Below are 27,289 nucleotides of genomic sequence, written 5' to 3' on the forward strand. Positions count from 1 at the left end.
CTGCTCTGACACCACAGCAGCTGATGAGACATCATTCAGACCCACTGGGATCCTCAGACCGGGCCACCGGCGCTGCTCCTACATGCCCCACTAGACTGACGAGGCTGGTTCCTACACGGAGGCAGCATGTGCAGGAGCAAGGGGGCGCCCTCAAGTTAAGGGCTTCTCCCAATAGCAGAGGGTAATAGCTGCCACTTCAACCAATAATCCGCTGATTCAGTCAGAATGGCTTTGATTTCCTCTGGTCGGTAGCTTTTAATTCGTCCCTGTGATTCTTGGCTGCTGCTGCCTTATCCATTCATTAATTCCTCCAGCATCTAGCCATGCTTCCCATCTGCTTTTCATTAATTAGTCTACTTACAATATTATCTTACCGTGGGGTTGTCCATATCTTAATGACGTGTATGAGGTTTACATTCGGAGCAATCTTCCTCTTGAAACTGTTTTGGATTCATACAAGGAGAGCAGAATATTTGACCATTAAATACAAGTCTTTATACTTTTTTTTAGATGCTGGGTTTAGTGTGTGAGTGCGAGTGCGTGTGTGTGTGTGGGTGCGTGTGTGTGTATGTAATAGCAGCAGTATATACAGGCCCTCTAGTCTCTATTAAAGATGTGCACAGATGGCACAGATCTGGGGGTGTTTGCATGGATGAACTGTGTGCTTTTATATGTAATGTGTTGTAAAAAGTGATTTAATTTGTCAATTAACTTACTTATATTTGCATCTACATGTATGTAGATGCAAATATACAGGATCTATAGATTTGCACAGGTGGATTACGTGCAGTAAAAGCACTACTGTGCAGCAGAAGAAAAGTCTGACGCTCTGTAAATTGTCCCTTTATTCATCTATTTAAACTCAACACACATTCGGTCATACTAATTCCCTGTTTGGCTTTCACTCTCACAGCTTTTGTTTGGATTGGCCTCGGGTGAAAACCTGGCGAAAATGAAATAGGGAAAAAAAAAAAATCAATATTGCAAGAACTTTGTTGAAAATCCCATTATAATAAGACTATATGCAGTGCAAACATCCAATCGTGTTGCTGTCGATCTGTTTATCATTTCAAAGGACACTTGACAGGCTTAGCACCACAATTCATCAGAATTCCCTCTAAAATTTGCAGCTCTTTTCTGTCAAAGTGTGTGTAAAAGAATGACTCGTGGATGAATATGTCTAATAGTCACGTTACATAATACATGTTTCATATTCCTTCTTACAGTGGACGGTCATGAGAAACACGTAGAAGCTATAAGTGTGCATGAGACTTTGTAGTGACCCTCCCTCACGCTCTCCTTCTATCATCTCCAGTAATTATCCAGCAGTGAGTTGTCAGGCAGCTGTATTGCCGGCCTTGACTGCAGGGAGATCGCTCTGTGTTCTCTTTTCTCCTGACACCATTTTCATATCTCTTTATCTTCTTGCCGGTGAAGTGGCTTGACGCCAAGGCCTCAGGTAACACCTAGATATACCTCTCTCTCTCTCTCTCTCTCTCTCTCTCTCTCTCTTCCCCTCAGCACTACTCTACCTGTTAAACACAGGATTAGGGTGCACTCGGCAGGGTGCAATTATACAGCAAGCACTGATACATGCAGAGTTAAACACAGCCCTCTCTCTCTGCACACTTGTCTGCTGCAGGGCGCTGCAGCCTGGAGGTAATTGTATTGCTGTCAGCCCTTGGTTGATGAGTTGCCAGTGTAATTGCTTTATGGTTTGACCTCTGGTTTTTCAAACAAGCGCCCTGGTCAAGGATCTGCACTGGGCAGATGAGGGATGAGAAGGCGGCTGGTGTATGCCTGCGTACACGCTCGTGTTTATGTGTATTTGTGGTCGGTGGAAGCAGGATAAATATGTTAGTCCTCTAATGCTCTGTGTTGCCCCCGTGTCCTGTGCAATTCTTTCCCGCGTCTTAAAGCGCAGCTTCCTGCCTCTGTTTGAAACCAGCATCTGAGTCCGTTGAATTGTGAAGTCTATAAAATGCACAGGGATTTGTCTTGGTGACATTGGCAGAGAGGCGCAGTGATAGCAGTACTGATACACAAGGACAACAGGACGCGACACGCTGCACAGCTGCAGTGCCAGAAGCTACACCACACACACTATATTTATCTCTTGACATGGTATTCTTAACTTGGCTTTTGTATCTTCTTCTGCCAAAATAAACAGTATATTACAGTAATAGTAAATTTCTAGCTTCTAATTTGTCAACCAAAGAAAGTTTAAATATTTAATATTTAAGGCAACTGATCATGTTGGAATGGCTTTTTGAACTCAAATTAAGTTTACACACACTTTTTTGTCTCCCTCCTTAATCAACCCCCAACCTAGGAATGAATGCTAAACCATTTAAATTTTTTGAACAAATTGGAAGAACCAAGGTTTTAATTGGATTGTAACAGACATTAGCAATGTCCTCACGAGCTGTAAGCTGTGATAGAATTTGTCTGCAACCATTGATTTTGCTGGCTGTAGTGACAATTGTTTCCAGCTGTAACTAATCTAAATGAACTGTGTAAGTTAACCAAAACAAAAATGTCTGCTGTGGGTTGATATACTCTCTCTACCTGCCAGTAGAATAACGTTGCTACTATTTACAATCAGCCAAAGATGGTTTCATTAAGAGGCGTTAAGCGGTGCGTCTCTCTTTACATAAGCAATCTAGCATTGAGGATTGCATGACGTCATCCTTAGACAGGCAGTTAACCGCGAGCTCGTTAGTGGTCATTAGTGAGCAAATTACCAACAGCTGCAGGATAGTGAGAAGTCCTCATTCATTTCCCAGTTAAACTTTTCAACACATCACATGTGTTTTAAGTTAACCGCCATAATGCAGCAACAGTGACTCTTCAGCCACTTGGGGAACACGCTGTAAACACAGCATTGTTTAAAGTTTTTAGTAAACAGTGTCGTTTTTACACATTTAGCAGACGCGGGGCAACATTAGCATTCATTTGGAGTCGTGTCTCTGGTCACCTGGTGAATGTAATCCAATACTCACTCACTCTCTTTTTTAGCTCTTTTGGTTTCCGGGCTCTTCTAAATGCTCCACGATGCTAGCCAGCTAGTCGCTAACTTTGTCTGTCAAATTTCTGGTGCTAGAGTGATTGCGTACAATATGTTTATGTGATACTACATTGTGTGCAGTCATTTCAACCATTGGTAATAAAAAATACTGATGAGTGCAGTTTCAAAAGCTCTGAATTTTAGAGTGAAGCGGTGAAGCAGCTCGTCTTGTAAGCCTGCAAAGCTAACGTTAGCTCACTCGGCTGAAGAGCTGTCTGCAGCATCATTAGGGGTTGTTAGTCAGTTAAGAAAAACCTAAGTTATGCTGTCAGAACAGGCTTGCATTTTGTTAGTGTTCTCATATGTGAACTATGTAGCTGTCACTTTTTAATGTGATGATTATATTTGAAAACTACTAAAGTACCACTAATGTTACATCTCGCGAAATTTGACATTCAACGTTACAAAAAGGTATAGGCAACCTTGGGAGGACGGTAACAACAATTTTCAACATTGGTACAATTCAGTTGAACGTACAGATAATACATGGATTTTATATCACAATCACAATAGTGGTCAGAAAAATCACAATTACACGTCATCCTGAAGTTGTTCAGCTCTACTTCATGCCTTCAACTGTTCTTTGACAGAAGAACAAGAGCATGCTCAGCAGCATGGCCTTTGTCTGCAGTTACGGAGGAGGAGGAGGAGAGTGCTTCATTGTACGTGTGTATTTGAATGCCTTTTCACATTGGTGTGTTTGCATGGGAAAGAATGAGGCTGCTGCACTGTGTTTGGATTTAAGGGGAAGTGAAACAAGTGCACAATCGGTGTGTTTCAATGAAGAAAAAAAAAGACTTTTATGCAGAAAGGAAATGCCAGGAAGTGAACTGCTGAGATAATAGAGACATCACACAGGAGTGATTTGTTTGTGTCTTAGCAAAAAACAGTAGACAGTCGCATGATTTTAAAAAACAAAGCAAAGGGTAAATGGAGCTGGTTGTTCCTGATGGAAGCACGCACACTGAATATCACACATGCATGTGTGTGGTTGTGAGTATATATGCAAACAGCGTGTCAGGCTAATTTATTTAGCAAACAGTTCAGGGCTGACTCAGTATTTCAGGAGCCCTCTGGGGTGGCTTTCGGCACCGACAGGAGAGCTTGTTTTTGTTGCTTCCGACACGATTCTCTCTGTGGCAGCTCGATTCCCTCCCTGTCAAACAAAATCACTATAATCACTCTAGTCTGAATATTCAAACATTTAACATCCATTGAGATGACAGGTTGTGCCTTATTTTCTCAGGGAAAATGATAATTACGGACATAAACAGGGCGATAAATGATTAATGACAAATAAACAACTCAATATTTATTGTAGCTCAGAGAGTTAAAGAGGCAATATGTGTGTTACTATCCTGCCCATGTCTGTCTTCTACTTGCTCGGGGTGTGAATCTCCAGACACCTGAGAATACATTATGTTTCCTCACCTGCACTACTGACCAGAGAGATTGTTCAGTTGTATTATTGTGTGTAGCAGACATGTTGCTCTTTGATCTCTTGTACATGCACTGTAGTTTCTTTGGGAGTAAATGAAGAGATTTATTCCATCAGGGTTTTGTGGTGATTTCCAAGAGAGGACTTTGTGCGGGCTCATTTGTAAAGGTACTAATGCAGCAGTTATCAGAAATGAATAGCTATGAAATGAGTATTTGAAGTGGTGCTTTCATATCGGTGTTGCTCATCAACCTCCTCTCCTATCTTTACTGTGGGTTCTAGTAAAGCAGAGATAGCTTACGTAGTTAAAGCTGTTTTTCTGGGTTTTTCATTTCACAAGACAAATCATTGTCGAGTATTTAAGTTGTCAGACAATAAACTCAGGTGTGAATGATAACAGTTGAATTCCATTACGCTGCTTCGGGTTCGCGGTCCTGGTGTTGTCCATGCTGGATCACTGTCGCTCTGTCTCGGCTTACTGGAGCACCCAAACCTGCAATAACTGGGTTCTTTTCTGGTCCCTTGGGCGCAGCAGAAACAAGTTGTGAACAGTCCACTGATATATCATGACCTTTTGAGTTGATATGGCGAACTTGTTGGCAGATACTTGCTTATTTACCCATCCGACATTAGCATTCATTTGGAGTTGCGTTTCTGGCCACTAATTTAATTCGCTCTGTTTATGCAGCTATGTACTGTATGTAAATCACTGAAGTGCCTCTTCAAGACATTTGCATACACAGCAACTTGAGAATCAAGTCTGTCTTGCTTTGGAAATACTTGCCATTGTTTGGTGGGACAATGAAGAATGCATCTCATTGATTTTCCAACAAAGGTCACTGCTTCTTCAACCTACAACCACGAACTTACAGACGTACAAGCTTCATAATGGCTCGGGTGGGAGAGCTGAAAGGTTTTGCATGATGTTCAGTGTATTATTGATACCAGTCACACAGCTTTTCACACTATTCCTGGAGGGCAGAGGTAGTTCTTTGACTGAGCAGGGTTAGGGTTGACACAATTCAATTTGAGCAATTGTCGTGTTTTTACTTAAATCTTCCGGTCTGCATAGCTGTGAATAGGTTCAGAAAGATCTATCACTATCGGACATTGAAGACATCCATCCATCCATCCATTTTCCTCCGCTTATCCGGGGTCGGGTCGCGGTGGCAGCAGGCCAAGCAGGCTGACCCAGACTTCCCTCTCACCGGCAGCATGTTCCAGCTCATTGTGGGGGATCCCGAGGCGTTCCCTGGGAACGCTCTCGGAGTCTGCGGACTTTGAAGACAGTTTAAATAATACATGTGGTTGTTGTGTTGATAAAAGGATATTGCCTTTTTGAGAAAGGTGTTGCTCTGACTGCAGTGATATGAGGCTGCAGGCAGATGTGAGCTTTCTCCTTCCCTGTCAGTCGCCTCTGCCTGTGATTCCTCTGCTCTGTCAGCCTCCTGCTGTGTGAACTGAGCAGACTCCTCACACCAGTTCAGCGCTCAGCGTGCAACAGGGTGCACTCAGAGATTCGGCATGCGTCAAAACACTTCTGCCATCTTCTGAGTTCGTCAGCGGCGGGAAGGAAACTTGTTTTTTGTAATTTGTGCTTTGATATGGCTTTGACTGTCAAACTGTGAGCGTTCAGTAATGCAGACAGAATAAAAGTTTGTTCGATTTAGAAAGCTTGTCTTTAACTGCTGTTGAAGAAGCTCTGCGTTCACGTCCCTGGTGTGTTTTTTGAGCGGTTTTACCCACAAAAAAACACACCCAAAAGTTGGTACGGAAATATGTTGAGCTGATTTGTTGACAGTGTGAGGCCAACATTACACGTTTATGGGCGTATATTTGTTCTGCTCCACCAATGGGAATAGCTGTTGCCGAGGCAACACTTCCTTTCTCTGCAGAGCGTGAGGAAAAGAAAAACCCCGTGGAATGACACCCGGCTGTATTTTGGGCTGCAGTGTGTGGGCTGAGCAGCAGAAAGCAGGGCGCTTCCTGTGACAAGAGGTGGGAGGCCTCCGTAGAAAGCCTCTTTCCTGTCAGACAATCGACTTAATAGTCTCTAGAAGAACCTGTGGGAGGCGAGACCTGCGATATCTGCTGGCATGTGATGTTCACTTTAAACCTCAAGACGTAGATATTTCTGTGTACTCCCCATACTCACTAGTTTGTGTGGTTGTTTGGCTTGGCCAGCAATTGTCCAACAACTGCTTACGTTCTAAACATGTGTCTGCCTTTTGAATTAGATCCGGCAGACTCACAAACTGAAAATGTATTTGCCATTCAAAGTTTAATTCAAACTAAATGCAAGTTTTTGGCTTGACATACTGAGAACACCATCAAGAAACACGGGGCCCGTGGGTGCATGCTGGGATGGCAGTGGGATGAGAGATGCAGCAGCAAAGTGATTAGCAGTAGAGAGTGAGCAATTGAGTTTGACAGCTGAAATAAACGGCTCAATTGGTGGCGGCCAACTCAGCGGACACGTCAGCTGACGCAGAGCGAAAAAAACCACTTGAGTCTTGGCTTCTGTAATGTCAACAGCACAGAAGTGGTCGTCAGGTTTACATTTTCTTCAGAATTCAGGCAAACAAATGTTTCCTCAGAAGATACTGCTCAGCTAAGCCAAAAAACACCGACAACATCAACATAAGGTGTGCTTTATTCACTGGAATCCTCCATGGGAAATATCACATTTCACAATACATGTTCCAGTAATAAAACATGGAATTATGGACGAATGGTCAGGCTGCAGAACACACACTGTCTGTGGAAATGTGGAAGAATCATCATCAGACTCCTTGTGTCCTCCGTTATCTTGCCTCTTGTGTCTTGTATCCCTGTAATGTGGAGTGTGTGCCCCTGTGCTTTAGTTCGTCAGAGCTCTGACTGTGAAACTGACACAAATAGTGGGAGTGGAGGAGGGATCGGTTGAGAGGTGTAAAATCACTGGGATATATAAGTGAGGGAGGACGTAGGTTGGCTGCTGTTAGCTGGACGAGTACAGCAGCAAGCTGACCTGCCAGGGATTAGGACCTCGTGTCTCCTGTTCATTCCCCTGCTCTCCCAGAACACACTGCACACAGACACACCGCCAAAAAACGAGCTTACACCACTCAAAGGATTCAGGCTTTTAACCGTAATGTCAAATGAACAGGAACAATACACCACATAGATTGATAAAAGGTGAAAAGGATACGGTTCATTTAATTAGCGTGTTAGCAAATGATGCAACATTGATCCCTGTAGAAATGTGTGCTTCCTCTTGTTCACAGCCTGATAAAGCCTCCTGGCGCACAATGCAGCCTCTCTTCTTTCCTCGAGGCAATAACCTTCTGATTTTATGCTTTGAGAGGAGCAGGGAGGCCGGGCAAATGAGGCTGTGCTCTCGGCTAATCAAAGGTGTGTTTGATGTAGCTGACGGCAGCACTGGGTGGAAGGTGTATGCTCTGCTGTCTTTGCGGAGCTTCAAATGCACAGGACTAGAAAAGCTAGCAAGCACTGCATGATTAAATCAATCCAGACTAAATCAGGACAAGACAGAGTGATTTATCTGACATGCCAAGAGCTGCGGTAATGCGTTCGGAACCAGTCCAACAACTGAGCAATAAATCAGCACAACCACACCTCAGCCAGCTTAAAAGGAGCTAAACACGAGCTGACTGAGGTGGCATGACAAATGACTCTGCTCTGTGGCTTTCACATCATATGTACAATGAAAGGGGATGAACTTTCTACTGAATATTAACCTCCTTAAACACCTTTCACATCAGGACTACGAGGAAATATCGTTCATCACGTTAACAGATGCTGAATACAGACGGATTACATTTACGTCACATCCTCAGGGGACAGCGATTCATCACAAGTCTCCTAATTGCATCCCCGTGTCCCTCACTTGCATCTTCTCCTTGCGTCTTAGTTCAAGGAAACCATGCGAGGTGAGTGGAAACGAGCAAATATGTTTTAAGAGATATGAGACGTCCTTTCCTCTGAAGCGTCACATGAAGCGACGTCTGTTTGTGACGCAGGCGGATCTGATCACAGCTGGATCAGCTGTCGGTCGCCTCTAACAGCTGGAGAGACTTTTGATCACAGTACTTCTACTAATACAGACACAGTTATCATCACAGTACTTCTACTAATACAGACACAGTTATCATCACAGTACTTCTACTAATACAGACACAGTTATCATCACAGTACTTCTACTAATACAGACACAGTTATCATCACAGTACTTCTACTAATACAGACACAGTTATCATCACAGTACTTCTGCTAATAAAGACACAGTTATCATCACAGTACTTCTACTAATAACGACACAGTTATCATCACAGTACTTCTATTAATAAAGACACAGTTATCATCACAGTACTTCTACTAATAACGACACAGTTATCATCACAGTACTTCTACTAATAAAGACACAGTTATCATCACAGTACTTCTACTAATAAAGACACAGTTATCATCACAGTACTTATGCTAATGAAGACACAGTTATCATCACAGTACTTATACTAATAAAGACACAGTTATCATCACAGTACTTCTACTAATAAAGACACAGTTATCATCACAGTACTTATACTAATAAAGACACAGTTATCATCACAGTACTTCTACTAATAACGACACAGTTATCATCACAGTACTTCTACTAATAAAGACACAGTTATCATCACAGTACTTCTACTAATAAAGACACAGTTATCATCACAGTACTTCTACTAATAAAGACACAGTTATCATCACAGTACTTCTACTAATAACGACACAGTTATCATCACAGTACTTCTACTAATAAAGACACAGTTATCATCACAGTACTTCTACTAATAAAGACACAGTTATCATCACAGTACTTCTACTAATAACGACACAGTTATCATCACAGTACTTCTACTAATAACGACACAGTTATCATCACAGTACTTATGATAATAAAGACACAGTTATCATCACAGTACTTCTATTAATAAAGACAGTTATCATCACAGTACTTATACTAATAAAGACACAGTTATAATCACAGTACTTCTACTAATAAAGACACAGTTATCATCACAGTACTTATACTAATAAAGACACAGTTATCATCACAGTACTTATACTAATAAAGACACAGTTATCATCACAGTACTTATACTAATAAAGACACAGTTATCATCACAGTACTTATACTAATAAAGTACTGTGTAAGCTAAAGTAAGCTATAATACTGTAGCCTGTTACCTGTTTAACAAACTGCATTGAGTATTTAAACTGTGTTCTGTGTCCTGATTATAAGCACAGGACCAATTTCTACCGGTGAAATGCATTTGTCTTATTTATGAATATTTCACATCTGCGTGTTTTGAAATTCTGATTGTGAAGTCATGATTAAACAACCCAGAATATGATTATTGTTTATCTTGAGCACTGGAGTTAATTTATTAGGCTCAATGTTTCGGGGGAAATTGAAATGATATGACTCATCACACCCGACACTGAGGAGTGGTCAGCCTCACGTGACTGAATGGAAATGATGATAAATGATGTAAAAAGTGTTTTGTCTCTCCAGCTCTCTCATGGTAAGTTATTGAGGGAAATATCAGATCATGAAAAGACAAATCTTTCTGATAAATGAAGAAAGTTGTTTGTGGCCCTTTTTTATTATTCAGACCTACAATTAACATATATTTTAACCAGATGGTGAATCAGAAAACAAATCAAGTATACAACTTCCGATCAGCTGCAGCGTCCAATCACATAACTGATGAACAATGAGGGGGCGTGTCGGGCGTTAAAACACTTCCTGGAAGGCTGCTCTCGTGCGTCCTCGCTCATGGCTCCTCAGAGATCCGTCCTCGCTCTTAAGAGCAGAAATAAGAGCATTTTGTCCACATGTCAGCTTTAGGCTAACTTTATTGCTGTAACTTAAGAGAATACATTTTGACAATATGCGACTTGTTTTATAATTGAATGTGGATAGATCACAAAGCCATACAGTATTATATCTGCAAGTGTCTGAGCAGTGGCTTGCTAACACATTAACTTACATTAGCCTACATTAACTTGCTGACAGCTTGCAATTTTATGTCATAGTAGATTCAGCCCTTTTAAAAGAAAATATCCTGGCTTTGCTCTTTTAGCACTTGATGAACCTTAAATGAAAGTTACAGTTTAGTTTTTAATGAACAGTTTTACTCCATTTCCAGCGTAATAGTAGTTGTAAAGTGATGCACGTAGACGGCCCTGTTATGTCTTTGTGGCACTGCTTAATGTCGAGGGAGGAGTTCCCTGCGGAGCTCTTTGTGTCTAAATAATTACTGGCCTCAGAAAGAAGAGAGTGCCGTGGCGAAAGGGTGATGATGTGCGTTAGACATAACCATCGTCTATTTTTTCTGCCGTCTAGGCTCCTTTGCCTTCTGGTTCATGCACGCCTCACGGAGACCCCCCCCCCCCGCCCCGCCTTTATCATTTGAAAGCAACATTCGGGTTGCCGACATTCCTCTGTGCAGGATTTATAAACCCGTCCTTTGGGAGCAGATTGTGCTTCCACGGTGGATCTCAAGGCACAAGCATGTAAAGCCATGCACTTTATTGTTAGCCGACAAGGAAGGCTGTGTTGGATTTTATGCACTCATACCCACAGACACACATGCCCACTCGTACTAACACACATGCCCCAGTCCCCATGCAGCCTGGAACAGCAACAAAGCTCTCCCGTACTGTTGCCAGGGTAACTTGGTCGGGTCAAACCAGTCGAGCGGTGTCTCTCCTGTTCCAGGCTGTGCCCCCCCCCACCTCCACTCACTTATCTCTGTGTCTGTTTTTCTGTCCATCCTCCTTATCCTCTCCTCTCTCATGTCACTTCGCCCCAGCTCATCGGATCTTTAAGCCACTTCTTCTCCCCTGTTTGATCACAGCCACATGTCTGCCCCGGGCTGAACAGGGTGAAATGAGGATGATTCGCCACTTTGTCCGACTGTAGAACTATTTTGAACCACAACATAAAAAATAAAACCTGGCCAAATCTCAAGGACATGTCGAACGTTCGGTATTTTCACCATGCTGGTTGAAGTGGCGTTGAGGGTTAGGAGATAGCATCGTGCATCTCCAAGTTACAAAAGAAGGTAACGGACTTAACGAAATGCTAACTGCACATATGCCATTCACACCGACAGCAAAGCATTTACTTTGCAATTATGTGCATCAGTGTTTTACTCTTTTCATTTGTAAATGGGTTGATAATACAGAGTGTGATAAGGCTGCTCCATTATGTGTAGAAATGATTTAATAACCATTTTATAAAAGAAAAAAAACCCCACTTCAGGCCGTTGGCATATGGAAATTATTTCACAACTAAGCCGTTTATGGCAGGGACACAGTAATGGATTACCCTTCTCCTGCAGCTATTATAGATCTATTGTTGGAGTCGTGGACTGTGAATAAATGGAAATGACACAGATAGACAATTGAACTCTGTTTATTACTGATAGAACACAGCAGACATGAGACAGCAAGCAGAGCAGATGCAAATGTGCTAAACAAAGTTTAATTGCTTTGTGGTGCTCCAAAATTCTGGCAAACGCACATCTTTCCAAACATCTGGAAAAGCATGACACAGTTCTACATGAGACTCACACCCGTTTCACAATCCTTAGCAGTCTGTGTTCCACGTTGTTCCCTAAACTGGTACGAACTGTACATGACACCAGTGTTTTGTCTTGACATGTAACCACGGGGTCACAGAAGGTTAGCAAAGGGATATGTGCTGAAGGCGTGGCTTCTCATGTTATTGTCGAAGATAAGATACGTTTAGCGTTGTCCTGAAATGAGGTAATTAGCTTATACTTTGTTTTCTTAAGCAAGCAATAAAAACTAGAGGACATGCAGTCATTCAGGGAACACATCGGCCATTGCGTAAGTTGGCCCATATCCAAGCTTTTTGGAGATTTAACAATCAACACCAGGCACCATTAGTTGATGTGAAATGATCGTTTACGTTGTAACTGTGCTACATTTGTTTTAAAGGGTTAAAGTCAGATCACTGAATTGTCTTAGATAATACATGTATGACAATGGCAGATGAATGAAGGCCTCAGCTTGCACACAACAGGAAACGCAGTTGAAGATGAATGTGTCAAACTGTCAGATAATCCGGGTAGTCCTCATGTATTGCTGTTTTCTATCTGGCTGGATGAGGTAGGTGATTACCATGGGGATTTCCTCCGGAAGGCTAATGCAACTCCACATTTCTGCAAGTTGACTCTTAATTGATCCCACCACTCAATGCTGGTTTGTTCACAAAGACATGTATTAATACCCAAGGAGACACTGACCTGATGTGTATTGATGGACCTTCATACTGCAGCTCAAAATACTCTGCCTGAAAGGAGGAAAGCACCTGGTCTCCGCATCCTTTCTTGTCAGGCCGCTTTGTCCTCCGTAGCAGCTCTTTAAAGATGGCCCCTCCAGGTAATGAATTCTATGGCAAGTGGCCTGCTAATACCGTCTGGTCCGCCATGAGAAATGAATGTGTTGCCTTGTGAGGTGAGAAGAGCTTTGAGCTGCTGTGTGATGTCAGCGTGACGGCATTAAATCCTTCTGTCAAAGTGCTGTCGGCCCGTGAGCTGGGTCAGCCTGGTGACCTCTTGTTACAGCGTCCCAGAGGACGCTGAACTAAACTGTTAGAGTCATTGTTGTCATCATGGGCTACAGTGTCACTATTCTGAGCTTCATGCGGCGGTCAGTGTATAGAATTATGTTATTTAAAACATGTTTGATCTTTAATTCAAGATTAAGACCCGGTCTTAAAAAGTGTCACGGACACATATTACCAGCAAGTAAGAAAATAAACAATTCAGCCAGAAACATGTTCAATGTAGCACAAAATAAATAATGCAGAGACTCCTGGACGAGAACGCTGTAACGATGTGTGGGTGGTTTTAGGATCTTTACAGTTACTAATTCAATTTCAGATACATTCTGCCTGCACTTCAAATGCTTTTTTTCATTGAAACTTTCCTCCTGTCCATTGCCAGTTTATTCATCTGTTTGCGGTGCATTACACATGAACACCTTTTGTCACGGAAGGTGTCATTCATTAGCAGTTATGGGGCTAATGCGCCAGCCATCTGCTAACCCCCACCCTCCTCCCAACCAACGATTTGATTATTCATGCGGAGCCCTAAGCTGACTGCAGTGTGGCCGGGTGCTGCTGGCTGCGAACAGATGTTGAAACGTGAACTAGCAGCCCTCGGCCTTGAACTCCACGCGGCTTCATGCGGCGCCGTGTCGTCCTCTGACGCGCAGTGATCTCCTCCGACAGACTTTACCAAGCAGCAGCAAGGCACCGGCTCCACTCGGACCTAATGAGATCAGGAAATAACAGGCAGCAGAAGCCCAGGAGGAGGAGACAATTCAATCACTAGACGCACAAGCAGGCAGGCAGGCAGGCTGCTTGGCTGGCAGCAGTGTTTTCCACTGGCTGGCAGATGTGCACGTGCGTCAATTTGTGTGCCTCTTCACCATATCCTGTTAGCCATGTCCTTTACGTTCCCCACACCGCCAGTGTACCGAGAGCTAAAGGCCTTGGCTGCCAGTCGTATTTCAAACATTCATAAAATAGCATCGCCAATGTCAGCCGCTGTTCTTTAACGTAGCAGAAGAAAAGTCACAAATTAGAGTCAGCCGTGCCATCATTCTCCTGCCGAGGTCGTGGCCTGGTTTTAATGTGGTGTAGTTATGTTCTGGGAAATGATACGCACGGCGTGAGTGTCAGGTTGTTGGTTGTGTGCGTTGAAGTCGGTTGAACCTTTAGCGCAGTAGCTAGCTAGATTAGGTGTCTTAGCTCTCCTCATAGATGGCTGACACGAGCATTCGTCATGTGTCGTGGTCCTAAATCTCTACAGCCGACTAAGTGCTCGCTAGCAAAATACTTTCAACCTTGAATTTAAACATGCAGTTTCAGGTGAGCTTGTTAAAATACTGTGTATGGTGAGAATAAGGCCTTAGAACGGTAAACTGTATTTGTCGAGCTTTTCTTTGCCCGTCATACACTCGTCTATTAGCGCTGACTTACATTGGACTGAACGACAGCTCTTTGGTTGCTTTGATATATCGCTGCTTATTTTTGGATCATATTTATACCCGGGAGCTTAAGAAGAACCTTTAGGCTGGAACTGCGTTTTCAAGTGAGAAACTGGTGATCATTGTAACTCCAATACGACAGGAACACTGCATAAAGCCACATGGGGTGTTATGGGCACTTGTGGAATGCTAACATGCTCGCTTGTTGTTAAATATTAGTTTTCTGTGCACTACACTGACAAGAAATGCCAGACGTGAACCATCGCAGTGCATCACAGCATCTAAAGGGAAGCGAACACCAGACACTAGCATTGGTAGGACACACGCGCAGCGTGATGCAATTGTGTCTCTCTGTGAAATACTGGTCAGGAGGTGACTGGGGGAGGGGGCGAAGAAAGAAACACTGAGTAAGATACCAGGCAGTTACAAATTATGTTTTGAATTCCTATAAACAAACACTCATACAGGCAGTAACCGAAGCACGAGGAATGAGTAGTTAAAGGGGGGAATTGCTCGGTCATAGTGTAAGTGTAGAGTGACTGCATTGTCCCCACTGTGTGTTAAATAAAGCAGCGCTTCATATCATAAGCTCATTATATATGAGCCATAAAGTGATTATGGTAAGGCATTGTTCTGCTGTTGACAGGATTAAAGATGACTTAAGAGAGCGAGAGAGAGAGAGAGAGAGAGAGAGAGGGAGTGAGCCTCGCCGCTCTATGGCTGAGTGTTGCTTTGTATAAGCCAGCAGTGAAAGGGGCCGCGGGCTTGACTGTTTGCCAGTTGCGACACACCCTACCTCTCCACTTCTTCTCCACATTCACGTCCCGCCCCTCTGTCTGTCCGTCTACATGTCAGTCTGCTTGGCTCTTGTTCAAAGGCAGCGCTGTGAGGTGTCTCCTTTGATGGTTTCAAGGTTTTTAATGAAATGCTTGAGACGATGAAAACAGTAAATCTCTTTTGTCAGTGTGGTATTGATTGGCATCTGTGTCACTGGGTGTGAAGTAAGTGCTGTGTGCAACAGGTTATATGGCATCCTCTTAACACTGCCTTGATAAATTTGAATCACTGTTCTTATCGATTTTTAATAACAAGATGCACAACATTGTTAAGACCATATATGGATGGATCAACCACTCCATCCATATATATATATCTATATCTTGCACAAATTCTTTTTTTGTGTGTGTGTCTCGATTTCTAATTTGCTTTCGTCTTCTCTCTGCAGAAGAAGGCCGGCGTTGTGAAGACACAGGAGAAGAAGGAGCGGTGGAAGGAGAAAAAGGTGGCGAAGCGGCAGAAAAAGGAAGATGAGGAAGTGGAGGAGGAAGAGGAGAATGTCGAGCCGGTGGTGGATGCCCTGGAGAATGGCTTCCTTCATCACGCCCAGCGGGAGCAGGAGAGAATGACCGAGAGGCTGCTGAAGAAGACTTACTCCAAGAAGAACAAAATGGTGAGTGGGTCTGACCCCATAGCCTTTTTTTTAATTGAAGAAATTCTCACTTAACCTACAAAAGGCAGTGAATGGACTGTTTTTGGTTTGTGGATGTCTTGCTGACGAAATGAAAGAGACGTCTGATGTGCTGGCTTTTGTCATGAAGCTGAGTTGGATCTTCTTCCAAAGTGCAAATCTTTATTGTATGACTGTGGCTTTTCCATGAAGGCAGATGAGCAAGTCTGACTGCTTTGTTGTGATTGGACAGTGCTGTTCTTTCCATGACTGTTCTTTAATGAAGACCAGGACAGGCTTTCCTCCAAATATATACTTTCTATTCATCTAACAGCTGTTCCACATTCCCTTTTTAAGCAGAACAAGCTCTACAGTGAATCTTCAGAAAAGAGGTGAACGGTGTAAACGGAGCCTTACGCTCGTGTCAAATGTGACTTGACTCATTCTGGTGTCAGCAGGGACTTTGTACCGCAGTGCCGAGGTTGTCAAGCGACACTTCAGTCCATTTTATCAGTTCACCATCAAACCCTTCTCAGTGTTCAACACTTGAGAAAGTCATTTTCTTCAAATACTCCTTTTGTGAGCCGTCTCTAAAGCCCATTCAGAGCTGGCAAACATTGACTTTCTATTGCGACAGTCATTTTGAAAATGATGTCTGCTTTTCTTTTTTTTAACTCTTTCATTGTTTTTGAAATAAAATCTTTTGACACTACTGACGTTGCCCCCTTAGGAAGTCCAGGTTAGTGCCAGAATCTTTTTTTTTTGTCAGCAGCAGCTTTCAGTAATTAGTTATCATGTCTCTCACACTGTGGTTGGTGGTGACGTTGAGCACGTCCTTCTGCTCGCTGCTGTCTGAAGTGACTTGATGTTCTGCATCAGTAGTGACTCATGCAGTGCCCGCTCACAACGCTTGGCCTGTGTGTGTGTTGACGCCATACTGTCCCCTTTCAGTTCAAGGCCCCAGGCCCAGATTGCCAACAGTCATCTGACCCTTGAACTAAAAGGGTCAAAACCAGCTATTGATTTATTAAGATGTTTGATGACATGAAATATATTGAATGATGTTCCTATTCTTACTCATTGTACCCTGAAATAACTTACAAATGACCCCCAAAGCACTTTACTACAACTCAAGCCGTACAGCCTATACTACTTCCTGTGTAGCTCTACTTCACAGGAAGACATTGTAGTACTACGTTTACTTGACAAACAACGCTGACTGGTCACTTTGCAGATTATAAAGTTGTCGAGGAGAGCATGGATTTAATTAGCGGATGCATTTTGCTGGCGGTAACGTTATTAGTGTTGTAAGTTAGTATGAAGTGTTACATCAGGGACATTTACTCACGGGGGAAAACACACACCCAAGCGGCGCAGTCGTAGACTACTGGCTGCAACATGGATGACACTTAGCAGAGGCATTCATCTGCAAACAGGCATATTACTGGATGGCTTTGACAGAACCACCACGGTTATAGAGAAGAGAATGGATTTAATATGCGTTTGAAGTTGGCTAAACCGTACAACATTTTTCTGCTCGTGCTCGTTGACTCCAGGGAAATGAATAAAAGTTTGGTGGTAACGTTATCTGGCATTCATGTAGCGTTAGCATAGGGTTCGGCATCAGCATGTAATCACTTGTTGATACAAGGTGGATGGCTCGTACTTTTGACACAGCAACAACAGACCAGCTGATACAGGGTTGAGGCCACACTGCAGTAGCCTATGGCAGTACTGATCGCCTACAAAGTGTGACTGAGACCGTAACTGCACTGTAGGTGCATTCTGGGAGTTTTCTTCTTGTTTAGGATTGTAGTGTTTTGTGTAATTCACCTACTGAAGCAAGCAGAGGACTGCCAACATCCCCGGCTTCAAGCACACTGCTGAGCCCACAGACTCGGAGTCTGTCCCAGCGAGATAGCCCATCTATGTGTGAACAGTTTGTTTAAATGGGCGGATGTTTTTTTTTCATGCTCCTGTCTGTGGCCAAGCGCTACCATAGTGCTGCTGAGGATAAGAGGGGAAATATAGACAGGAAGCCAAACTAAATAATGAGGCTATGTAGCCCGGAGGCCTCCTCCACAGATAAAAATATCTCTCTTAGATAAGATTTCCTAAGGAAGTTAACATGGCTGAAAATGAGTTTGGCTGTGATATTTAGGTTGCTAAGAGACAGTGAAAGATTATGTATTTAGCTGATGCTCTTATCCAGAGTTTAAGTGCAATGGGCTGCAATTACTGAACCAGATCTACATTCTAGTTCGGATAATAACTCCGTAATATTTCCAAACTGCTGCTGTCATGTGAAAACCTTGTAACTTCAGCTGTGCTGAAGTTATTTTGCAGTAACTTCATCTGAAGATTTACTGCGCATACTCCCAAGGACATTAATATAGTAGAGCGATCACGAAATCAGCTCAAAACCCACAGGAAGACTAAAGCTAAAACTATGTTTTTTACTGTTTCTACCCATCAGCAGTCGGATACTTTTTTGTCCCTGGAATATATAATGGGGAAGTAAAGAATCCGGGGTAAGAAAGTTTAATATTTCATGTAAAATGTTTGATCTTTTGTCGTAAAATAAGATGTGTTTTTTGCTTCCCAAGTGGTATTACTGCATATTGAATAGCTCCATCTTACGTCTATTTATTTGCCGTTTTGCTTGTTCTTCCTGAAAGCAATTTGCAGTAATATCTGGAGGTACATCAACAAATGCACCTACCTGAAGATTTAGGTTTGTTTTTTTACTGCCATCAACCAAACTACAAATATTATATTACATTTTTAAGGAATGCATAACAAGATGTTTATTTTGTCACAGTGGAAGTGATGAGGTAACGGGGGTCTCAGGGTCCTCAAAGGACGGCATATTGCAGCCAATCACGCTGCAGGCTGCCCTTGTTCTAGGTTGAGGCAGCTGCGTGCGTACCAGACGCTGATGGAGGAGGTGAGGATGGACTCTCATTGACTTTGGCAGGTTGAACTCTTTCAGCTGCCGCTGGAAGTACATCCACTTTCGTGCTTTTTTGATCTCCCTTACCAGATGGACTGATTTATACATAGGCCCTGTTGCTCTTACTTCATTTCTAAACTTTCCAATCCCTCCTTTTTCTCTTGTGTCAATTGCTTGCTTAAATCTCAGTGTCTAGCTCAAGCAATGTTTGACTGTATCACTGTGTGAGTAGCTGAGACATCTTTTAACCTGCGCAGGCTTTAGTTCTCTGCATGCTGAAACCTTCAGCGCGTCTTTAATGCATAACTAGAACGCCCAATTCCCAGCTACATTTTCACCATTTCCAGTGTTAACAATTATGCTTTGGGAAACAGCAACACCCAAATTCAGTCATAATCACAGCGCAGATCAGACTCGGCACATGATCATGCTGCATGACTAATTCATTATAGATAACATGATTAAAAATGAAACGGTTCATCCACACCTTCGAATAGAACCTCTCTGCTTACAAATACAGACAATAAATCTATCAGGTGTCGATAAATGAATTGTTGCTGAGTCCAATCTCTCTGGGTCAAGTGCACAACAAAGAATTGTTCCCCAGCTGTTTTCCAGAGCAGCAGATCACAGCAGCAGTAACAAAAGTATTGCTGTGACTCAGGAGAGGGAACTCTTGTGAGTGCTTGATACCAGCTTAGGAGAGAATGATAGAGCGAGTAATAAATAGTTATCTCTTCTTACTTCATCCGCAACGCCTGTGATGTCTTCATGCGCTCTAAGTGTCTTTGATGGATGGAATCCCATATAAAACACGCTCGCTTCCACGCGGAGACCTTTGTGGATTTCATCTGCCACAGAAAACGTCCTTGGCAGTAGCGCCGCCAGACTCTGTCGTGTGGTTTATATTCACAGTTCTCTGTGCTGACAAGTTCATTTAACAATTTCATGTAAACATTTACTCTAACTTACATCCAAGAGGACAAACTGTAGATCATTTTATCCAACAAACACTAAACCGATGGATGTGCAGACGTAAATAAACACTTTTGTTGTAACTGTGGGAAAAGGGCAGCACAGAGCAGCCATCTGAGCTTCAAAACGGGCGTTTATGGCAGATGAAATAGATGGAATTCACTGATAGGGACGTATACTTTAAGGACGCCCTCTCCACCACAAAGATCAGCTGCACTTGGAGCGTTACTACTCTGTCCTTCAGGCTGCCCTCTTCGTGTCCAGCTTAGTTTTCCCCATCCATATCTCTTTTCTGTCTCTAAAGTCTGTCTTCCCTCGTATGTCACACACTAAGACCCACAGGCACGGTGATGTGCTGGCACCCTCGAGGCAGGTAGCATCACAACTGAAATAAGCAATTGTTGTCAATGGGTTAATAGGCCCTTAAAGGTGCAATGTGTAACATCTGGACATGTTGACGTTTAGTTTAAAACATAAAAAAAAATGAACATTATCAGAATGTGAAGAGTCAAATACGGCCGTGTAATGTGTTGCAGAGATATCTACTGAAATTAGCACGCTAGCCCGGCCTGCACTGTCAAATATAGGCTGCCGCTTGTACCACCGGGGGCGATAGAAAGTCACTGTAGCATCCAGTCTGCCTTGTCAATAATACATCCACGGTCCATGTGCGTTTGCTTTATTTGCCCTGCTGTTATAGTTGGTAGTCATAATAATAATAATAAGTGATCACTGTGAATTTAGATTGTATGGACCCAGTAGTAGAGATGAAATGCTGCCCCGAGTTCACACAGTCGTTATCAGCTCACCTCTTGGGCTACTGTTCATAGAACCAATAAAAACACAGTTTGCTCCCTTACTCAGCCAAAGACGGCACAAAACATACACACACCTGTGTAGAGCAAAGCATCATCAATACAAGAACATTTGATAAGAATCACCCTTTTGACATTGTAGTTCATAATAATCTGCATAAACCAACACACTTGTGTGACCTGCATTGTCCTCTCATTCTCTGCTGTAAGATACGAGAAACGCAGCTTGCAGGAAGCATTTACACGATTATGACCTTCAATATGTTTCGAAAGGGAGTCATGAATAACACATACTGCTGACTCGCTCTAGCAACACACTGATAGCGACACGTACACACCACCATCCCCGTCCATTAGTGGCTCACCCTGTGCTGTGCACACTCCCCACTAGCAATGCGATGTAGGAAAACATCTCTGGACACCATTGCCTTACTGTCGTTCAAGCAGGTGGGTATCGAGCGTCCCGCGTGCCCCTGCCCTGTCATATCTAGGTATGTGTATGAGCTGTAAGCCAGCCGGAGACAGATCAGATTAGCTGGGGCATTAACAGTGCACTGGAGCATAGTTCAGGGGCAGCCGGAGAGCTGCGATAGAGAGTACTGCCGCCCATTGGCAGTGGGGCAGCGGTAACAGCGAGGGATCAGGATGACTGATAACGGCGAGGTGGTTGTTATCTGGGGAGCTCGCGACCCTGAGCGGCAGCGGCTCGGCTCAGGAGACAATAACTCCGCTGGATAACCAGCTCCCAGCCCATTTGGCTGGCGATCAAGGTGAACCCTTTCACCCCGAGTCAATGTGGGCGAGTGGATTGAGCTGCACTGTTGTTGACTCACTTTAATAAAACAAATGTCATACACTGTAACTTAAATGTGCTTTGCACATAGCTTTCTCCTCCCCCATTCAAGGTAATATTTGTTCCCCTTATTCTTCGAGAACGACCACATTTATTTCACTGAACCATTATCTGCTTATAATGTTGTGGTCGATTGAGGAACTTAAACAGCGTCTAGTGTTGCACTTGTAATGAGATCAGCCCTAAAATGTGACATCCTTGATGTAATTATAGAGTCGAAAAAAAGCTGGTTAGTGGTACATGATAGAAAAGGCCTTTACTCCTGTTACTCCGGTTAACACTGCAATTTAACAAAGAGCATTATTAGATGAGTCGGTAATGAGGTACGCTGCTGAGGTGTCTGCAGGCACATGACATGCGAGCGCGTGTGCAGAGCAGAGAGACGGAGATGAGTGGAGGAGCGTGACTTGTAATCGACCCCGACAGATCAATTAGCGAGCTGCATGTAACATCGACATGCATGCATGATCAAACGTGTGTCTTTACCTCATCAAAGACCAACATGCATGCGTTGGACAGAGATGCATATGAATCCTTGTTTATCTACTGCAGTTCAACCAAGCCTGTGTGGATCATGACTCTATTAAGAGGCCACCTTTAAAATGAAATGGGCTTGAATCAATGTCAATACACAGTAAAACTGCAAATTAGGAGTTTAAAATGAGTCATTTATGACTTCATTAACTTCAATTGCTGCATTAGGAAATACAAGAACATTTGATGACTCAGCAAAACATATAATATCGTAGCATGGGCATGTCATAAATGTAGGGGATAACAAAGCCGGTGAATTAGATCAGTGATCAGACAGTGACTGTTGGTGCAGAGGCAATGCATGTAATGTGTTGTAAGACTGCTTGCTCAAATTGTTAAGCACTTAAAAGTTCACACGGCTGCTTTTGTGAAGTAGTTGTTGGAGAATCAAAGTCAAGTATTCTTTGAGTCACTGATATTGACCGCGGTAAGTTAGTCAATCGAAGGTAACTACTTCCTATGAGAAGTAAAAAAATGAATACTGCTAATTAAACTGGGGTTGAGACTGTCACAATTCAGTTTTGTTGGTAAAAAGGTGACAATACTTTGCCCTACATGAATACGTGTTTCCTCTCTGTGTGTTTTCAAGCTCCCCAGATGCAGACGACCTGAACACAGTGGATTTAGTGTGACGGTGGGGTTTTCCTCTGAGGCCGGTGGTGTTGACTTTGCCCGGGATGCCGAGGGGAAGGCTGGGAAAGAATGAGGGAACAGTCCCAACGGTGTTGAAATAGAGGTGGGGAGAGAGAGCGTAGAAGGAATTCATCTGTGCTGCTCCAGTCCCAGGGGACGGTCTGAACCGGCCCCAGATAGTGAGAGGTGGTTAACGCAGAGGATATTCATTGCAAGATGTGACCGGTCTGTCAAAATGGATTGGAAAACTGATGCCTCATAGATACGTTTGACACGCTACGATGTAAATGCCGCTGTGATAGATGGGACCCACAGGAGAAATCTCAACAGACCAGAATTCAATGGGAAGACTGGTCAAATGACTTTGTCAGTTCGATAAATGCTACCTCCAGGAATGAATTAAGCCCTCTCAGGATTTCTCCTCTAGATCCATAACCCCCCTCCACTCCCAACAGCTACAGCCTCCCAACCCCTTAGACGAGGAGAGAGAGAGGCAGAAAGACCGCAGAGACAGAGACCGAAATAGAACTGGAAATAAAGGGAAGCCAATGACAAAGCCAGACACCCTCTGCGCCTGCTGTGCTTAGCCAGGTGAATATTGCATGGGACAGTGCACAGTGATTAATGTCAGGCCATGTAAGGTACTTGACCGAGTTGCTGTACTGTAGGTCTACACGCGCACATAAACACACGTCCCATCACTTTTAACAAGCCACAGCCATTGAGATACAGCAGGGCTACTTCAGAGCGACCACTCTGGGGACAATTAGGTCTGGCAACATTAAATTACCAGGGATCTAAAGTCACGCTCTGTTGGAGTTGAGGCTAGTGCATGCTGGGATTGGACTGGGTAGCAGAGGCAAGGAGGAACTCCTCCTGGATGTGTGCTTTCTGAGGTGCAATTTGTTTTTTTTTCAGTGCAGTCGTTTTGGACGTCGTTTTGTGTTGGCTGTAATACATTTGCCAGGACATCCTTTATCTGCGCTTTGCTAGCTGTCTAGTTGTGATTACTTTCTTTTTCTATTTCATTGGTTAAAGTGGGACCTCCCCGGCTACATCATTTTCTGTCTTTGCATCTACTGGAGAATCTGCAGCTATAGCAACAGATGCATTGCCCCGAGTAGATGTTTAACTAGAACAGACAGAAGGGAGAGACACTTTATTGCACTGCGTGCTTTATGATTTACAGCATCATTGTGCTTTATTTATTACAGTAATGGTCAGGGAGACGTTCGGAAAAGTGTGCTCCGGGAGATCTCGGGTGGAGTTATATTCCTCCCTGCAAAAGCTTTCGGCTAAGGAGAGTGTCATAGGTTGAGCTCAGGTGAGGTCAGATTTGTTGTGGAACGCTTTCATCAAACAAGCTAATCACAAAGGTCTTCCTGCATCAAAATTGCTTTCAACAAATGGTAGCACTTCCTGTGTACCAGAAAAAGATTCCCTGGAAACGGCAAAGGGGGCAGCAGGTGTCTGCAGATGTGAAAGCTTTCATCAGCTGTGTTCACCAACTGAAACGGGAATAATTCAGAAACAATTGGCCCCGGTGTTTTATCAAGGCACGCAACACATGGTGAGTCACAATTTAGTTTTCTGTGAGTTTAATGTGTTCGTCGTGTCTCAGCTGTTTCTGTGATTATCAAGAATTTCAAGGACGGAGAACACACGGAATTCTTAAAAAAAAAGTGTAGCCGTAGTACACAATACTACTATCGGCCTTGAAAATCACGTATTCGTTAAACCCTAGAAGCAGGACTGTAACACAGCACTGTCGAGGGTCATGTTCCTTGGCTACCTCTTTATCCGGAGGCTGGCAGCCGTCTGCTGCGCGGTACTGTATTACACGGGAGGCTTTACGGACGGAGGGATCTGGTTTTTGTTCGGTCGGATGGAAGTGGGTGGCGGTCCTGAGCCCTCTGAAAAGAGAAGCCTCCTGTACTTGCACGAGGTCTTTTGTTTGGCGGCCTGTGTGTTTTGACAAGCCGAAGAGGTTGAAAGACAATAGAGAGGCCATGGCTGTATCCTGACAGGTTTGTGCGGTGCATGTAGGCTGCTACCCTCCACCGTCATCGACAAATCTCTCTCTCTCTCCTTGGCACAGCTGTATCACATTTGTTTTCATAAGCGCTTGAATTAGCACCTGTTTGATGAGATTCCATTTAATTGCCGCTTGGCAGAATGTGTTGTCGCATGTGTCTTCAACGTGTGCCTCTCGTTTGTACGTTACGTGTGTTCTCCTCTGTGTGCGTGTGGTCTTATTTGTGTGTGTAGATTAATGTGTGTCTGTATAAGTGGCTGTGATGAAATGCTTGCCTACTTGGCGGCGTCTGAACGTTTAAGTGTCAAAGTGTCATCTTTGCCACTTCAGCCCACTAGGGTCACTACATTAATGGGATCTGCCGAGGCCCCTGCCCCTGTTTTCATAGCCCTGTGCCTGGGGGGGGGGGGGGGGGGGGGTTGGAGACTAGCAAAGCTGGACATTAACTCAGACGGCTTAAATGGGATTAGTGGTGTCACTGAGACAGATGTGATCTTTGCAGCCACAGCTTTCCTTCTCCATTCAGTTCTGCTGTGATACAACACTGACCCCTGCTGTAGTAGAGAGTTATTGCACCCACACACATGAGGCGTTGGTGGATGATGCTGTGTTAACCCTTTGCTAGATTGCATCACATTGTCCATTGGGGGTCACTGTTCCCATTTGGAAAAGATGGTGGGAGGCCTCGCCTCTCCTGCCATTTTGACTGCCTAATGTAAAGTACGTCTGGGTTTGCAATATTGAACCCAGGCGGTGGATCTTTTTGCAGGTTCCATCAACGCGTTTCCTGCAGCGTCTTGTAATGGATGCTTAATGTGGCTTCAAATATTGCCATGAAAACATCGTCAGAGACAATGAAATAACACCGGAACACCGAGGCTCATGTGTGGTTGTGTATGCCAGCGCCATCACTCATATTCGCTCATTAAAACAGCAAGTAGCGCTGCTGCACAAGGTCAGATTTATCCATATCCAGAAATCTCCTTGCGTCAAGCATGTCCTATAATTACAATGTCACCAATATGAGGACAGCCGCTTGAACAAGATATATTTAAAATGTTCAGCTCTGTGCGTTTCAATGGGTGGTGATTTAGGGGATATTGTTCAGACGTATATGCCTTCCAGCGGGCAGCATGTGTTTGGTTCCTTCGTTCCTGTTTTAAAGGCCATTCAGACAGTAGCAATTGAACCAAGGGCTATAATTGTGTTTTCATGTACTATAGATCCTGTCATTAGGCCCCTGGGTCTGCGGGCAGTTATATGATGACAGCTGACAAGGGGGCACGGCTCCTTTTGAGGAAGAGGGAGGGGGGACCACACGCACAAAAGCCACAATTACTTCCTGGACAGTCCCCAGAGCTCAGTGGTTGGAGTGTGTATGTAAAATGGTGTGGGATAGGCCATTTGCAAAACAAAGAAGGGGGGCGGGGGGGGGGGATGATTGCTTTTGTACAATAGAGCATGTACACCCCGAGGCGGAGGGTTGAAGTGGCAGACTGGGACACGCCTCCGTGAAGTCGCAGGGGAGCTGGATCCAGATTTGGGGGGGGGGGGGGTGGTTCTTGTCGTTGACCTCTTGGAGGGGAGAGGGTCAGGGCTCGTATCACCAGCCCTGAGGGAAGGAGATGGCCCGAGGGGTAGAACTCTCCGAACATATGTGTGTGAAGCACCGTGTATGTTCAGTCTGAAGTCACATGTTCACAGTATAGGGGAGCACAATTAGTTTTATACAACTTATTAGAAGGTATCTCCAAGATATTGTCTAGATCCAGTTTGTGTAAGATAGTTTTTAGTTAATGTGTGTAGGCGCAGATGTCCATATTTCACCGAGGCCAGATTATTCATTTTAAAATAAACTTCTGTTCGGTTCCAACAGAACCAAATGACTCAGAATAAGACTGTAAGGAGTCTTTAAAAATGATTTTTAAGTATTTTCCCTCAATTAGATAGCACACAGTGGGAAACATCAGGGACTAATTGGAAGGTGTGGCATGTGATTGAAGTCAAAGGCTAGACGTGAGCTGTGACACTGAGCCACAGACATAACAACATCGCCAATTAGCAGTGTGTCGTTGCAATACTGATCTGATGATATCTGAGCGGTGCAGCGAGCTGTGAGCACGTTCTGCGTGGTCACAAGGGTGAATTACTCTGGTCGCTCTCAGTTTAATTAATGAGCCAGTAATGGTAGTATAATTGCTCTTTAAAGCGGAGTCCCCTCTGACACTGTAGCGCAGGACCGTATCACCAGACTCTCTTCAAATGCCCAGGTCGGCTCCCGCAGGTCTTGTCTTCGCCGGAACCCCCCAAACCGGCAAAACCCCGACCTCCGCCACTGCTGCAGCCACAGAGGGATACATAGGACTCATACTGGAGCACATGAAATATTCAGCAGCAATTTCCCCCACCTTTTTGAAATAATATCTTGAAATGTTAATGCGCTTCGACTGCTTGTTTTAAGTGGA

General features: G+C 43.8%; 1 protein-coding gene across 8 annotated transcripts in view; it reads left to right on the top strand.

The window, feature by feature from the left end:
• Positions 1-27,289, top strand: part of fbrsl1 (fibrosin-like 1) — a 247,497-nt gene that overhangs the window by 52,609 nt on the left and 167,599 nt on the right. For all 8 annotated transcript variants that reach the window (XM_079269833.1, XM_079269838.1, XM_079269834.1 and 5 more), the window contains exon 2: positions 15,805-16,029. In XM_079269833.1, coding sequence (XP_079125959.1) covers positions 15,805-16,029 — 225 coding nt within the window. The remainder of the gene's footprint in view (positions 1-15,804; positions 16,030-27,289) is intronic.

Source organism: Melanostigma gelatinosum (assembly GCF_949748355.1).
Source record: "Melanostigma gelatinosum genome assembly, chromosome: 6".
NCBI classification, from domain to species: Eukaryota; Metazoa; Chordata; class Actinopteri; order Perciformes; family Zoarcidae; genus Melanostigma; species Melanostigma gelatinosum.